Source organism: Poecilia reticulata, chromosome 7, assembly GCF_904066995.2.
Source record: "Poecilia reticulata chromosome 7, P_reticulata-male-v2, whole genome shotgun sequence".
In the NCBI taxonomy this organism is placed as follows: domain Eukaryota; kingdom Metazoa; phylum Chordata; class Actinopteri; order Cyprinodontiformes; family Poeciliidae; genus Poecilia; species Poecilia reticulata.
In genome coordinates, this window is record NC_088836.1 from 25,679,263 (window position 1) to 25,694,640 (window position 15,378).

Sequence of the window (15,378 nt, forward strand, 5' to 3'; positions counted from 1 at the left end):
AGCCATGTTTAGTTTACTTTAATCAAACTCCAGTTTGTTTATCTAGAAACTCCGATTCGTTTGAGGAGGTGTGAATGTAAAATCAAACTGATGTGGACCAAAAAATAGGTCTGGGTTTGATTGTAGTGAACTCTGGTGCAATATATATGTGTCTCGCACCAGATATATGTGTATATGTGAGGTGTGCCGATTGATCGGCCACTGATCATAATCGGCCGATTTCCGTGAAAAAGTGTATGATCGGTGATCGCTGATCACGGTCTCTTGTTGCCGATCACACAAACTGATCACCTGCATCTCATTTCTCAGCCTGCCTGTGCAGCTGGTCTCCTCTTTCCTTCACACTGCGCAAACGTGCAGCAACAAATCCTAAGCGGTGTGGAACTATAACGCACTGAGTGAATGGGGAAGTTTGCATGTTGCGGCGGAAAATTGAAGCACTCAAAATGCATCAACACAATGAAGCCAATACGACATAAAAACAATGCCATACTTGACGGAGTTTGGCTACATCAAGGCTCACTGCAGTAAAAAAGACATGGAGGATCAGATAGCAGGTAAAGCAGCGCACAGCTACAAACACTCACCCGGATTAGCATGACGGTCAGAAAGCTAAACAAATAACCCGCAAAATTATTTAAGTCTTCGAGCTGCGATGTAAGACGCTGGTTCTGCTCTCGCTGTTGAACCGCTGCTACGCTAAAGGTAGTAATATTTCACAGACGGAGCGCCGCTTCTGCTCCACCTGGTAGTGACTCTCACACTGAACGTCAGCTTAAAGCTGCAGCATCTAACCTAAAAAAATACATTTTACATACGTATTAAAACTTTCGCTGTCCTAACATGAGACAAATAATCTCTGAAAAAATAATCTATCTCCTCCCTGTTCTGCATAATTACTCCGCTCAGTCAGAAACAGCCAATCAGAACTAGCAGTAATCAGCTAGCCGCCTTGCTAACAGGAAGTTTTCATTCAATAACTCAGGATTGTTTATTGTAATGGATTCTGTTTTTGCCTTTGAATGTTAAGTTTTATACTTGAATTTTTTTGGCAATGTTGAGAGGTTTTATTTTGGCTCTTTGCATTATTTAGCCTCTTCAGAGCCTTCATATGTTTTCAGTCTGTTAAAGATAGTATTACCTATAGCAGTACAAATTTGCACAATGCCTGTTTTGTTTTTTTCTTGGAAAAAGTTATTAAAAACAAGTTTTTGTCTAAATTAAGGTGAATTCATGGTTCCTTTTTCCATATAATGTAACCGGTAGTGCTTATGATTAAAAAAAAAAACATAATTATGTGATCGGTATTGGTGATCGGTATCGGTAATCAGCCCTCATGGGTGATTGGAATCAGAATCGGTAGGAAAAAACCCGATCAGCATGCCGGCACATGGATCGGAAACTATTCCAAAAGCTGGAACTATAGCACAGTGCATTCTGGGTAAATGCAATCAAAACAAAAACAAGAGTCTAATGCTAGTAGGAAAAACGGCTCTTGGTCTTTTACCAAAGACAAAGACATCAGTAAAATTTGACACCACTCCGTTTTTCTTTACGTTTTGTGAAGAAGAAAGCTGCGCTTGTGTATTCTTTGGAGATTTTCCTGTCATTTCCTTATGTGATTCAAGTTGGAGCGCCACCAACAGGCGAGGTGGAGAACAGGCTAGTTTGACCCACCTCAGTGTGAAAGCGGAAAATGTAACAAATGTTGCAATTTTGCTCCCCAATCAAACCGAGTCTACCGGACTATCAGGTGTGAAAACAACCTCAAATGACATCTCTCCTTTTCAAACATCACCCAGCCTTGTTTAAAAACAATCACCTCTCATAGCTCAGCGGCGGCGTGTGTGAATAATCCATGCAAATTAAACATAACAGAGCAGACAGGACTCTGCGTCTGCCGTGTTCACTCAGCGGGATGAAGAGCTCAATGGGGCGTGCTCACACGCTTCTGCTGCAAAGAGCTAATGGGTGCACCTGGCGCAGGTCAGCGCATGCATGCAAATACGAACAGCGGCGCAGATTAGGCGGCAGCGAGAGGTGTCGATGGCCGCTGATCCGGGGGGAGATTATCTCAGATACAGCGGTGAACAAATGCTGCCCCTCTTTTAATTTACGCCCCCTTTCGTTCTCCCCTTGTCGTTGCTGCCCCTCTCTTGGGAAATAGAGATGCGTGCTTTAATCCGGATTAGCAAGCACAGCCACATCAGTTGTGTGTCCCTTTCTCAGCTCCAAACACCTATTTTTCAAATAAAGCTATTCATGCGGACAAACACGTGAAATGCATGAATAAAAGACAAAGAAGAAATGGAGTGGTAATAATATTCAAGAGAGGTAGAAACGGCTGGATAAGCAAAGGTAACGCTGCTTTGAGGGAAAGGCCTGCCGGTGAAGAGAGAAAGAGAAAGAGCGAGCGCAGGAGGAAGAGGGGTGGAGGGAAATGAGGCTCTGCGAGGAAGGGCTGCGTTACCAATAATGCCACAAGGTGGCAGCAGTGAAATCTGGCTGGGAACAATAAAATCATCAGCCAGGATGACAGCCAGGCTGCGGGGAGCGGTCCATAGAGGGCAAAAACGAGCTGAGATGTCAAACAGTGGATAAAGAGACAGACTTGAGACATGACAGATTGCATGTTCTCAATATAGAGCCTCAGTCTTATTGCTGCAGCGTTGTGACGGCCTCTGCTGCCCCGCTAGCTAAATTTAACAGCCACTTGGTGACCGGTGTGATGTTTTATAATCAGCCAGGTTTAAGTTAAAGTCTGGGCCGAGGCGGCCGCGGCCCAGCTCCATTTCTGACCTTTGATGTGTTTTTGGGGGCCTGCGCGTCTTTATTAGCCATGCAACGGATGAATGCTGAGTGACTGAACACAATGGGTCTCACTGAGAGCAAGTATTTGCCTGAAGATGTTTACGCTGCAGAGGCTATTTCAAGCATCAGCAGCCCTGACGGCGAGCGCATCATGTTTACATAGATGGCTGGAGCGACTCGCCGCTTCATGGCTGCGTGGGTGGGAGAGATTCTCACACCCGTGCCTGTCTCCAACGTTCCAGGACGCTTCTTCATGCTATATAATCACACCTCAGCGTGAGCGGCCACCTACACTTCCCATACGAGTCGACGACGATGATGACTTTTAATTAGCGCATATGGACCGGCTGCAGCAGAAACGGCCCGGGCGACGCAGGGAAACATCTGCCAATACGCCTGTCTGCATGCATGCATGACATGCGGCAGACAGCCTACTTACTGGAAGGAGGGGGGTCGCGAGTCTCCGATGCCCCCCGTTCTCTCGAGGGGAGGGGGAAGCTCCGGGTGGCTCTCCGTGCACTGAGACCCTCCATCAGAGTGAGCGCTCTCTGCCAGGACCAGCTGAGAGGGAGCAGGAGGGAAAATGATCAGAGTTATTTCTGATTTGCAGAAGGGCAGCCAGAGGTAATATCTATTAGGAAAAAATGATGATAACTGCAGCAGTTAGCAGTGAAAACAGGAAAATGCTTTAAAACTACAGTCTCAAAATGTTTTTACAAGACAATGATGCCATCCTTTCATCTGAACCAGAGTAGTGAAGGTTGTAGCAGAGAGCATGCACAGATTAGCAGCTGCAGGGACAATGATTACTCTTTTTTTCTATAAGATTTCTTTTTGTGAGATAGTATATGTTATATTACAATAACATAATTACATTATATTGCTTGTTTTCATATATATATATATATATATATATATATATATATATATATATATATATATATATATATATATATATATATATATGTGTGTGTGTGTGTGTATTTTTTTTTTTCAAAAAACAGACAAAAAGAAACAAAACAAAAGCAAGGTTTATCAAATATCACATCTAACAGACTTAAGGTTATTCCCTTTGTGTCCCTTTGCTCTGTGACAGAAAAGATTGTCATTATTTTAATGCAAGGAGTCATTTTGGTGAAAGTACATTCCCACAAAAGCAGTGAAGAAGTCTTCATCCACTTTTAAGAAGTAACATTTTCAAAGAATCTGCAACATTATCACTTCCTGCCGTGTTCTGTTTGGTCTTAGTAATTGCAGATTTCATCTGCAACTTTTCCCCGAGAACACAACCAAAATAGCAATAATATACTTTGCTCTGTTTGAATGCAGTACAACTTTTTTACAACATGTGAAATTAGACATTTCTTTAAATCAGGTGGATGAATAAAAATGTACTTCCAATGATTTTCTGTGATGAACTGAAAATCTGACAAACATAAAAACATTTTTTGAGTCAGATTCACATGAGAATCACATTTGATCACTGATGAAATGGGTCACAAGAAATCTTATGCAATTTATCACGGGTTCTTAATGGAACAGATCGATTCACCAAATGCTCATTTAAAAAAAAAAAACATTTAAATGTTGTGGGGACTACAACATTTAACTCAGACTAATAAGAAAAAACTATTTTAATAAAGAAATGTGGGCTAAATGGAAAGCCTGTTTAAGAGCTCCTTGTTTTTATTTTGGAAAATTAAAGTTCACTTCTTGGTTCTCTTCATTTTAGGTAACAAACTCCTAATTTGCTAAATCAAACGCCAGTGCAGGTTTCCAGATGTATGGTGATAAAACAGCTTTGTACTTAGTTGTTAACAATTTAGTACGATCTGCTTTAACAAAACTTCTTTCTAGCTTTAGAGTCTGCATCAGCTTGAAAAGTCATGTTTCATATAACAATAAAAAAACTCAATTTTCTCTTTTAAACTCTCTAAAGTTTGAGAAGCATCTCGAGATGTTAAGCAGATTTGGAAAACTTGCATACCTTCAGACAAATCAGAGACCTTCTCCTATTTCATGCTGCAAATACCTTCATGCATCCAGTGATTTTCCTCCTTTTTAAATCACAGTGAAACAAGGTCACAAGCAGCACCTAGAGCAAACGTCTGAGGGACAAACAGCCTGCTATACGAGGGCTCAGCAAAACATTTCTTACTTGCAGAACTAAAACTGAACTGCAACTGACATTGATTCAGATTAAAACTACAACTATGTCCTAAGAAAGATCAACTATGTAGTCATAAATTATCTTTTTTTACTACATTTGATGACAATCTGGCTGTAATTGTTAAATATTTTGCTCCACTGTTTCCAAATTAGTTTAGGGTGTACACGATTTGGATCCTAATGTAATGGTACGGTTTGCTTCAGTCAAATTAGATATTCACATTTCAGTCAAATTAGTACGTCTCTGGTTGCAGTACAAGTAAATTCTGTATTTGCAAGCAAAACCCCGCAAAATACTTTATAGACGCTGTTCTGCAGTTCCTCTGTGTAAAGTTTTAAAGAACTGTCTCCAAAAATGGGACAATACAAGCAACAAAAATGACTACACTACAGCTCAGAAAAAGAGAAAATACAGTACATAAGTGTAGTGTATCTGATAAAACCAACCAAATAATACGCAGAAGACAAGAAACTGTATTAAGAAAAATATTTATGGTTTAGCAGCAGAAGTTCTGCTTTAAGTATAATTTATATGACATAAAGGAGAAGTGAGAAATTATAACTAAGAGTTATCAATATCTGTTAACTTTGAGTGAACTATTGAAGACACTTCACACACTAGTTACCCAATAATAATAATAATAATAATAATAATAATAATAATAATAATAATAATAATAATAATAAATGCTGAAACCTTTAAGCAATTTTTTAAAAGATAGATAATAACAATCTCAGAAATATTTCTCTTTACAATGGGAAACGTTTTGAAAAACATTAAAATGACATGTTACCAGAATGAGCCTTCATTTGGGCTCTTAAAGTGTAAAGTATTTTTAATTACTGCAAAACCATCTCGATTTTTTTCACAAAGTAACGAGGCGCCGCCCCTCCCCGAGCTGTTGCTACGTACCGCCGGTCAGCGGCAGAAAAAAGGCTCCACCACTTTTCTCTCACTTACCAGAAACGGTGTGGAAACTAAAGAAGCGCCACAAATTACTTTTTGAAGATATCACTGTTTTAAAATTATAGTTGGGAAAAATATTTGTAAAGAAGCTCACTGCATGCTAACTAGCTAATTAGGCAAATAAGTCAGCTAATTAATAAGTATCATCTTGTAATACTGTTTTATTTTACGCTCAATAAGAAACTACAAACTACCAGATTTAATGGCCGTTTAGTCCACATCTTCCTAATGTGTAATTATTAACCCTATTAACTCTTATTAGTCCAAAACCAGCCAAATTAGCAGTACCGTAATTCCACCACACTTTGCGCAATCTGAAAAATTCCAGCAGTTTCTGAAATGGGAGTTGTTGCGCTTTCCAGCCAATATCGGGTTATTGCGGTAATTTCACCCCCTCAGTAGCAGGAAGTGAAATTAATCTGAGGGGCGAAAATAACTTGCTAGATGTAGAAAGTTCCGGTTGTTATGGATAAGTGGGCAAATACATTTAAAGAACTGCGTACAATTAAAATAAGCGAAAAATATCCAGGAGGAGATTTTAAATTTAGAACATAAAGATTCAAAAACAAAACAATAAGTTAACTATAGCGATCATTACTACAGTTATTTCAGAAAAAACACATATCTGGTGTGTTTTTTTAGTGCTAAATGTGTTAAAGTTACCATAGAATCTCAACGCCTATGGGTATTTTTTAAACACTTATTTTTATTTGTATGTCGTTTTAAGCAGGTAGTTGTTTGATCTTGATTTAACTTCATAGCATTTGATGACCAATCAGGGACCGATCTGCATATTAGCCACTGGCCAGAGAGCCGATGTGCGGAGAAGCAATTACTTTGTTTTAATTTTAGCATTGTCCCCCGTCATAAATAAAGACAAGTACATTAATGAGCTGTGTCGTAAAGCTGCACAGATTCAGGCGTTTGTCAATACCTTAGGTCCTGCTGTCAGTGACCGTCTATGCTAATTAACTCTTATTGAGTATGGCAGTCTCTAACAAGTGCACAGCCAACACAGTGTGGTTAATTTTGACCTCTGACCTCGCATGGAGGCAGGCTAGCAGAATAATGACTTTCCCCGCAGAGATCAATAAAGGAAAGTAACCAAATAAAATAAAACGGAGCAGCAACACAAAAGATCCATGAAACTGATTGGATAAGTGACCTGTCAAACTAAATTATACATCGTATACTTTAATTTTAGATCAATGTTAAAAGCTTTAACTGAAATATTGTGTCCTGTGGGGCAAAACAAAGATGAAGATGCAAATCCTCCTCTCCCCGATAAAACAAACCTTTTTCTTGTTCAGGGGAGCTTTAGTTTATGTTTATGGTCCAGCGCCACAAACGCTACAGGGTTACTTAAGTCAACAGCGCATTGACTGATAAGATTAGAGTAACAGTATTCAATGCAGAAGAGGAGGGTGTTAATATCTAATGGCGCCACTTACACCTCTACGCTTCGGCTGAGTGGCGAGGCCAAATTTTTAAGAGTCTCTAAGGAGGTGCAACATTTCTACAACTGAATGATCTGCGTTTCACATGCAGCCGAGGCAGAAAGGGAGAGCGAGGCAGCACCGCCCGTCTCACTTACCCAGGACACCACCCGCCCGTTGAAGCACGGCAGCTTGGCGTTGTCGTCGGAAATCTCCTCTTTGACGACCCTGTGGAGAGGGACGACACATAAGCGACAGGAGGCAGAGAGACGGAATCACCTGGAGATAACCAGGAAGCGCTCCACTTTTCACACGGTGCTGGCAAGCACAGAGCCACATTCACACTTTGACAGTCACATTTTTCAAAATGGCTCTGACAGCTTTAAGTCACGGTGAGCTGTAAAGAGCAGCCCTGGTGCCACTTTCAGTCCGTATCAGTAACACTTGGACATCAAGTTTGTTCGCCCGGTTGCACCGGGCACAACGAGGTGAGTTGACATATCACGTTTGAAAAGACATAAATCAGAAATGATAACCTGCAAAGCTTTTCATGATTCACAGTGAGCTTCAAGGCCTGGACAGCTCAAGATACACACAGACGTCGCTAAGATTTGGATAAATGTAGTCAACAAGATGAACCCAAACCACTCACCAAGCTTTTGAGACGGTTGGAAAAAGGATATTTCACTCCAACACTAGTTAAAGCTGCAGCATGTAACTTTAAAATAATATATGTTTCACACATTTGTTGAAACTGTTGTGACAATATAGTATGAGATGGATAATCTGTAAAAATATTTTTAAAAATCAAACTCAGATTGGTTGCTAACTAGAAGGAACCAATCAGAACCAAGAGGTGGGTCTTGGTGTTGTCAATCATCCTCGTGTGTGCCTCCTCATCCTCTTGTCCCCTTCTGCTACACTACAGTGTCTTCCTGGTTAGCATAGCCACTGATAATGGTGTATAAATGGTTTTCCTGTAACGGTAGCATGTTTATCCACCATTAACACATTGAAGGTTGATTGACAGCACTAAGACCCGCCTCCTGGCTCTGATTGGTTGGTTTTGGTTGTGAGTGGTGAGATGTAGGAGATTGATTTTTTCACAGATTATCTGTGTCATATTACACTGTCACAACAAGGTCGCAGTTTTAATAAATATGTAAAAAAAAACTTTTAAAAAAAATAAAAGTTACATATTACTGCTTTAATCTATAAGATGGGATACCCAAAACGTCATGCAAATTAAAAAGCAATTTGATTAAATACTAATGCACGTGTCAAACTTGAGGCCCGTGGGCCAAATCCGACCCACCATAGCATTTTATGTGGCCCTCTATATTCTAGACTTAAATATTATGCTTAAATATTATGTTATCAATCAAATCAATGAGCAAATCAATAAATAAGCGCACATTATCGTAAATATTTTCAGATTAGTACTTTGATTTTTATTGCAAAAACTCACATGAAGAATCGTGAAATCCTGGAGGGACTGAAAATATGTTAAATAATATTTAATTTTAAGAATTTATTGATATTTTAACAGTTTGTGAACAGGTTTTATTGATACATTCTGGCACAGCCAGCTCTTTAAGAGCATGCATGATCTTGATTTGGTCCAAAACTAAAAAGAGTTTGACACCCCTGTACTAATGAAACATGCGTGCCTTTCAAAATTTTAATTCTTTAAAAAAAAAAAAAGTATCTCCATCATCAATCTGGCATTTAGCAAATAGAACAGATTTATGGGATCCTAATTAAAATCGTAGCTCCAACAGGAACAGTAGAATCAATGTCAGACAGTGAGAAAAAATATGATTTATGTTTTTTCCAACAGAATTTGGTTAAAATTGGAGGAAATCCCTAATAAATAATCAATCAGTTGCTGTTTGTAAATTCCTGCTGCATAATTATTCAACAGTTGCAGGATGGATGGATGAATGAACAGATGGGTGAGTCAGAGCGATGGTGACAGCGCGTCAGGGCGCTGCACCGTGTATTAATAGAGCCATCCGGTGTGAGAGGCTCCCTCACTGCGTTCAGCAGTAAATTCCCAACAAAAATACCTGACAGTTGCCCTTTGACCTGCTGGGACACGGATCAGCAGCAAGTCGATTCCACAGCTGCTTGGTCTGTTGCGCTGGCAGAGGGGAAAGCGCATGAAGTGGCTTACGGTGACATATTTGCCAGTTCTCGGCTTATTGCTCTCCTGCATGTCTTTGTGTGGTTTTATTTCTTGGGATTTTCCCTGATTTGTTACAACCAAGTGTTTCTAAAACTCTGTGGAGATCTCGCATTAGCTCCTTGGCTTTGAACAGGATTTATAAAAAGGGAGAGGCACGACTTGAGAGCGGCAGAAAATCCTAAGAAGATTTTACGCAGGGGTGTCTTTGGCAGCGACTTTACAGCTTCCTTTTTTTCTCCAGCACTTCATGTTTGCCAGAATTTCCCCGCTAACTGAAATGATTAGCCAAGTTAGATGTTTTTTTGTTTTTTTTTACGTGTGTGTGCGATGCTGTGGGAGCTGTATAGCTGGGAGTGGTGGCCAGAGATAACGCAGCATTGTGGCTGGAAACCGCAGAGCGAAGACTCTGTTCCACCTCAGGGAGGAAACGGGAGGGAGACGAAAACCTGGCCGTCCCGGGCCGGCTGCTCGCTAGCTAGGAAGTGTTTGCATCCTCTTCTCCACAGCTGTAAGGTGACTTGAGAGGAAGTGGGGAGTGGTCTGTATAAATAACACAGCAGCCGTGCTTCTTCCTTCTGTTTGTCAGGACTGAGCTGCTGGGTTTTCAATCTGTACCAGATCACATTTTTAACAGCTTCCATCTGATATCAGGACCGGTTTGCGTTGCCCTCTTGAACCGCTAACATGCTCAGGCACTAAAAATGTTACACAAACAAACCACGTGTGGAGAGACGTGCAGACTGGTGTGAAGCTGCCACTGCTCTCGGTTATTACACTGGACTGGTTCAGCAGATTTTACAGGTTAATGGCACAAGCTATAGCCTGACAATCATGGAATATTTTGCAGCAGATATTTGCCTAGCTGGAGAAGATCAAGGCGTGTTTGTTTGGGATTTGATAGGAGAACGCGGTGGGAAGCTTTGAGCCTGAACCAAAAGGCAGAAGGAGGTAGAAATCAGCACACAGCAGCAGTCTGAGGTGGGCAGAAACAGGAAAGCTGAATATTTGTAGGTAGAAGGATTAGAAACCGCCTCAGTAGATAAGGAGTTTGTTACACGCGGCTCTGCAGCTTTAAGTGGCTCTTTGAACCTCCCGCTGCGGCTCTTAATATTTGTCTAAAAATGATAAAGAAGCAACTCATGTTTTTAAACAGAAATATCAAAACAAATGCAAGTTTTTTTTAATGGAATAAATCAACTGGATTTCCACAACAGCACAGCAGTAAAAGCACAAGTAGATTCTGCAGTTTCTGTAGATCTTTTTTTTTTGTCATGAGGTTGGAGGTTATGTGCTTTTTTTTCAAATAAAAAAAACACAACATCCCCTAGTAAATACATCAATCCACTTTTTAAACACCTCAATTTTTCTTTATCTAAAAGTCTAAAACAGACAGAAAATTGTGGTTCTTTAAAAATTACAACAAATTTACAAGTAGTAGATACTTATCTGAAAATTTAAATTTTTTTTAAAGTTCAGATAATATTTGTAGCTCGCAAGCATGGCTCTTTGGATTGTTAAAGTTTCAGACTTTTCTACTAAATTATACATTTATCTCCATTTATTTTACCATTTTGAGGAGAAACACAGCAGATTAAAGTTTTAAACAATCCTTTAGTTTGACCGTGAATCTGATAAAAAAAGAAATGTGGAGGAAGTTAAGATTAGGGTGATGATAAAGAGGCCTTCCAACCTCAGCATGCCATTTTTATGGAAAAAGTAATTAAAAACTGAAAAATTATTCCAAAATTATTGTTCTACTCTCTTTTAAGGGATGCTTAAATTGTCATTTTCTGTTGGAGAATAACTTTATGGTAGAAAGAAAATAATTTCAAACCTAAACTTGCCAAGGGCGTGAATAATTTTGGGCTCATCTGCATCGATAGACGAGGAAAGAGATTATAATCTGACAATTCTTTCTCCATCGGCATTCAAGTAGATACATTTAATTCAAACAACGGCAATAAATTTTATTAATCACGGCAATATAACACAAAAAAAAAAAGAAATGAAGCAAATGATTAACTACGCATAAGACTTGATAATAAATAATTAATCCTAATTACCAAATCTTAGCCAAAAGCCAAGCTAAAAGGATTAATCTTAAGTTTCCTATTAAATACAACAATAGTCTCTGCTGTCCTCAAGTCTTCAGTAAGACTGTTACAGTTCAGCTCGTGGGTTTTTGTTCTTACATTGGGTTTTATCTGAACACATTTTCCAGAAGACCTGATGAATCTGGATGAAACTAAAGTTTACATTTTTTGTCAAAATGAAAAGTAGATCTGATAAATATACAGGACTAATAACATTTCCTTCATCTTCCATTTGTTTAAGAACTACCTCAATCTTTTTTTCACATTTATATTGTATAGATTTAATTGTAATAACATCACTAACACCATTAAATCCTAAAGTTTAGTCAACATTTCCCCCTCACATGTCGCTATCATGAATTCATTACCACAGTGGAAATGTTGCTCTTTACGCTATACGACAACAAACTGCAGCACAACCTTCAAATTTGTCGCAATCCTCAGCTCGCAAAAGTACATGAGGAGATAAAGCAGTACATCTGAGCAAAGAGCTGCAGAATTTCATCCTTTCAACTACAGAAGCTCTGCATCACAATCTCTGCAAAAGAAAGATCCCCCTGCCAGCCCCTCTATTTTCTGAGTCACAAACAAGCCTGTTTCTTTCAGACCTTCAGCTTGGCTGCTTCCTCAGCACCAGAGAGTCTCTGTGACTTGAATTATAGTGAGGTCTCGAACCCACTCACCACCGCCGGCGGCGACGGCGGAGCTCCGTAACGTCGCCTTCAAGTTTCCGAAAAGAAAAGGCGAGTGGGTTGTGTCACTACAAACCCAAACGTGATTCCTTTCTGCTTTATCCGTCCTGACAAACTGAGGATTGTAACTGTAGAAAACGTGAAAAAACAAAATAAATTAAGTATAAATCTGTACAAAATGCACTGTGTATGTTGCTGTTCTCTGATGTGTGGATTACAAAAGCTGTAGCCGCTGGTGAAATGCATTCTGGGGAACCTGAAATGCCATGTTCTCTGTGGTGAGCTCACATACGCTCAGCGTGCAAAACGTTTACCAAATCTGTGTGGCCGTCGCTTTAAGAGCTGATATGGCAAGCATAAATGTAGTCCAGAAATCCTTGAAGAAATTGGCTTTTTTTCTCCCCCTTCTGCACAACAGGGGGTCTACTACAGAGGACCAAGCACTGACTGCTCATTTACATTTCAAACACTGAATATAACTGCAAGGGGATTTGATGTTTTCCCTCTCTGCGCTGCACTCTTATTCTGTGGTTGCTAATTCTCCGGCAGCCATACTGTCTGTCTGGATGCAGCACAGCCAGTATGGCTGCCACAAAGCGCCGTTTTTCAGCCTTTGACTGGCTTCACTTCTATACTGTGCCAGTACCATAAGGCGCCCAGAGTGCCTGGATGTTTACCCTCAACTCAAAGCCTGCAGTGAATGTCGAGATGGCCTTTTTTTTTTTTGCTTTTTTTTTTCAGTGCACAATCATGCAAGAACGTCTGGCATTCATAGCAAAGTGCTCAGGAAAATGGAGTCATGTCTCCATGTGGAGTGAGCAAATATGCTTTGTTTGTTTCCATAATCTGCTTGTCGATCACCTGAGGCCCAGCGAGAAGCCCGGCCTGCAGCGAGAAGGCAGGAAGCCAGAGCCGGGGACAAAGCAGTCGGCCGACCAGGAAGAGCCAGTTTCCCTCGTCAGGCCAGAACGCAGTGGAAATAAGTGACGTTTGGCTCTGTGGAATCACTTCCTCCAACTATGCTCACGATTACAGCACTGCATATTAATGTTGACCCGTGCCCACACATGACACACACTTCATCCGCTGGCTGACTGAGCAAGCTGGAGACCTGCTGGGATTCCTGAAAGCCAGGACAAAGTTACAAGGTGAGGACAAGAAACGTGAAAGGAAGCGCACGTGCTTTAATGAAATTAAAACCGAAAAAAAATGTAATAAATCCACCCAATATTCAATTTGATCGGATATCAGCAGACTAAAATATCCAATCTTTTTATGCCAAGAAACACAAATGAATCCAGAAAAGACAGCAAAGCAGGAAAGCTTAGAAACAATTCGAAAAGAGCAACAGTGAACATTGGAACAAAGTTAGCTGTTCAGGCTACCTGAGCTAATTGCTAATAAAAGATGCTAATCTTAGCGTTCATTTGTCCTCTTCTCCTTACTCAAACAACTAATGAATACTCACAAAATGGCTTGAAATATTTTACTGCTGTTCTTTTATCTTCTAATCATTTAATTCATAAATACCAGTTAGAAATGGCATGTTAGCTGTTGAACAAAACAACTGGAAATTTGAATTTGGTGTGATTCTTTGCCAACATTCCTATTCTACATGCTCTATTTCTATTAAAAGATAACTTATTTAAACATGTTATGTGTAATTAAATGCAACACTTTGTCCCCATTATGGTAATTTAAGTGTAATTTAACCACTATTACTCTGGAATAAACTAGTAAAGCAATGTTTTGTTTTTTCTTGGAAAGAACAAACAAGCATTTTTATAGATCCATGGGAGTCTCGCAATGTTTTCCAGTCAGTTCTAATTGATAATCAGCAGCTCAAATATTTAGATTTTACATTGATTCTTCCTATTTAGTAAATGCATCAAACCAATAAACACATTAAGTTTGTTAAATGTGAGATAATGTGTAAATATTGATGTATAAATGTGGATAATCATGTATCAAACTCTAGAAATCAGAATTAGGTAACTATTAGGTTTACCTAGAATTAGGAAAATGTGATGATAAAATTCCTCACAATCTTTTTGTAATGTTAATGTTTCGCTGCATATAGTTAGAGCTTCAGATGCTCTAAAAATAAAACACACTCATTATCAACAAGATACATGACCAAAACAGGGTAACGTTTCTGCTAAATATCGCACAATAAATTCATTTCATCTCATTTTGAAACGTAAGCAGAGCATTATATATATATTATATATATATATATATATATATATATATATATATATATATATATATATATATATATATATATATATATGCTTATAACTGTGGAATAATAATAATCCTAACCCCTAATCCTAATAATAATCCTAACCCCAAGACCCCAAGCAAAGTTTCTAAACTCAAAAAGTTTTTTTCCATCACAGGAAAGGTTTTTCAGAAGTAGACGAGAAAGAAACAAAGTTGGATTAATTTTTCAAAGTTATGAGCTAAACAGCAAAGGCAATAAAACAATAACTGGGACACATGACTTTCCTGGGCTTATGTAGTATTTGCACATCATAAATTGTGGTTTTGCAGCTCATATAATAAAGATGATGGCTTAAAAAGAGTTTCCGATTTCCACTGTTTTTGTTTTTATACTTATAAATCCGATTTACATTTAAATGTCTTAGTTTTTTTTTTATCTACTTTTCTACAAAGAAAACATACTGATTAACAACTAACTGAATGCAATAGAGAGCCAGGTATGAGAAGAATCGATGAAGAATTGGAAAGTGAGTCCTCAAGGAAAACTGGGAATCGGTTCGAGCCAAGCTTCATCCGTGCATTACTAATTTATATTAATTGTTTTATTTAGAAAAAGGCTTGAAGAAGTTGAATATTAGAGGGTTATTATTCACAGGATTCACCTGCTGTACACATTAATTCCTATGATATCCCTAATGAGTTCAGCAGACCTCTGGAAAAAGAAAAGAAAGAAAAAAACCTCCACATGCTGTGACTAAACCGCGGAGGGGAAAGTGAAAGAAAGGCCAAATATTTT

At 39.1% G+C, this 15,378-nt stretch overlaps 1 protein-coding gene across 4 annotated transcripts in view; it reads right to left on the minus strand.

The window, feature by feature from the left end:
• The window catches only part of LOC103467690 (segment polarity protein dishevelled homolog DVL-1), a 34,524-nt gene that overhangs the window by 18,232 nt on the left and 914 nt on the right, over positions 1–15,378 (minus strand). For all 4 annotated transcript variants that reach the window (XR_014088261.1, XM_081609165.1, XM_081609164.1 and 1 more), the window contains exons 2-3: positions 7,542–7,611; positions 3,251–3,372 (exon numbers count right to left, since the gene is read on the minus strand). Coding sequence is in view for 3 of the 4 variants with exons in the window: in XM_081609165.1 (XP_081465291.1) it covers positions 3,251–3,372; positions 7,542–7,611 (192 nt within the window). In the remaining variant the exon portion in view is untranslated. The remainder of the gene's footprint in view (positions 1–3,250; positions 3,373–7,541; positions 7,612–15,378) is intronic.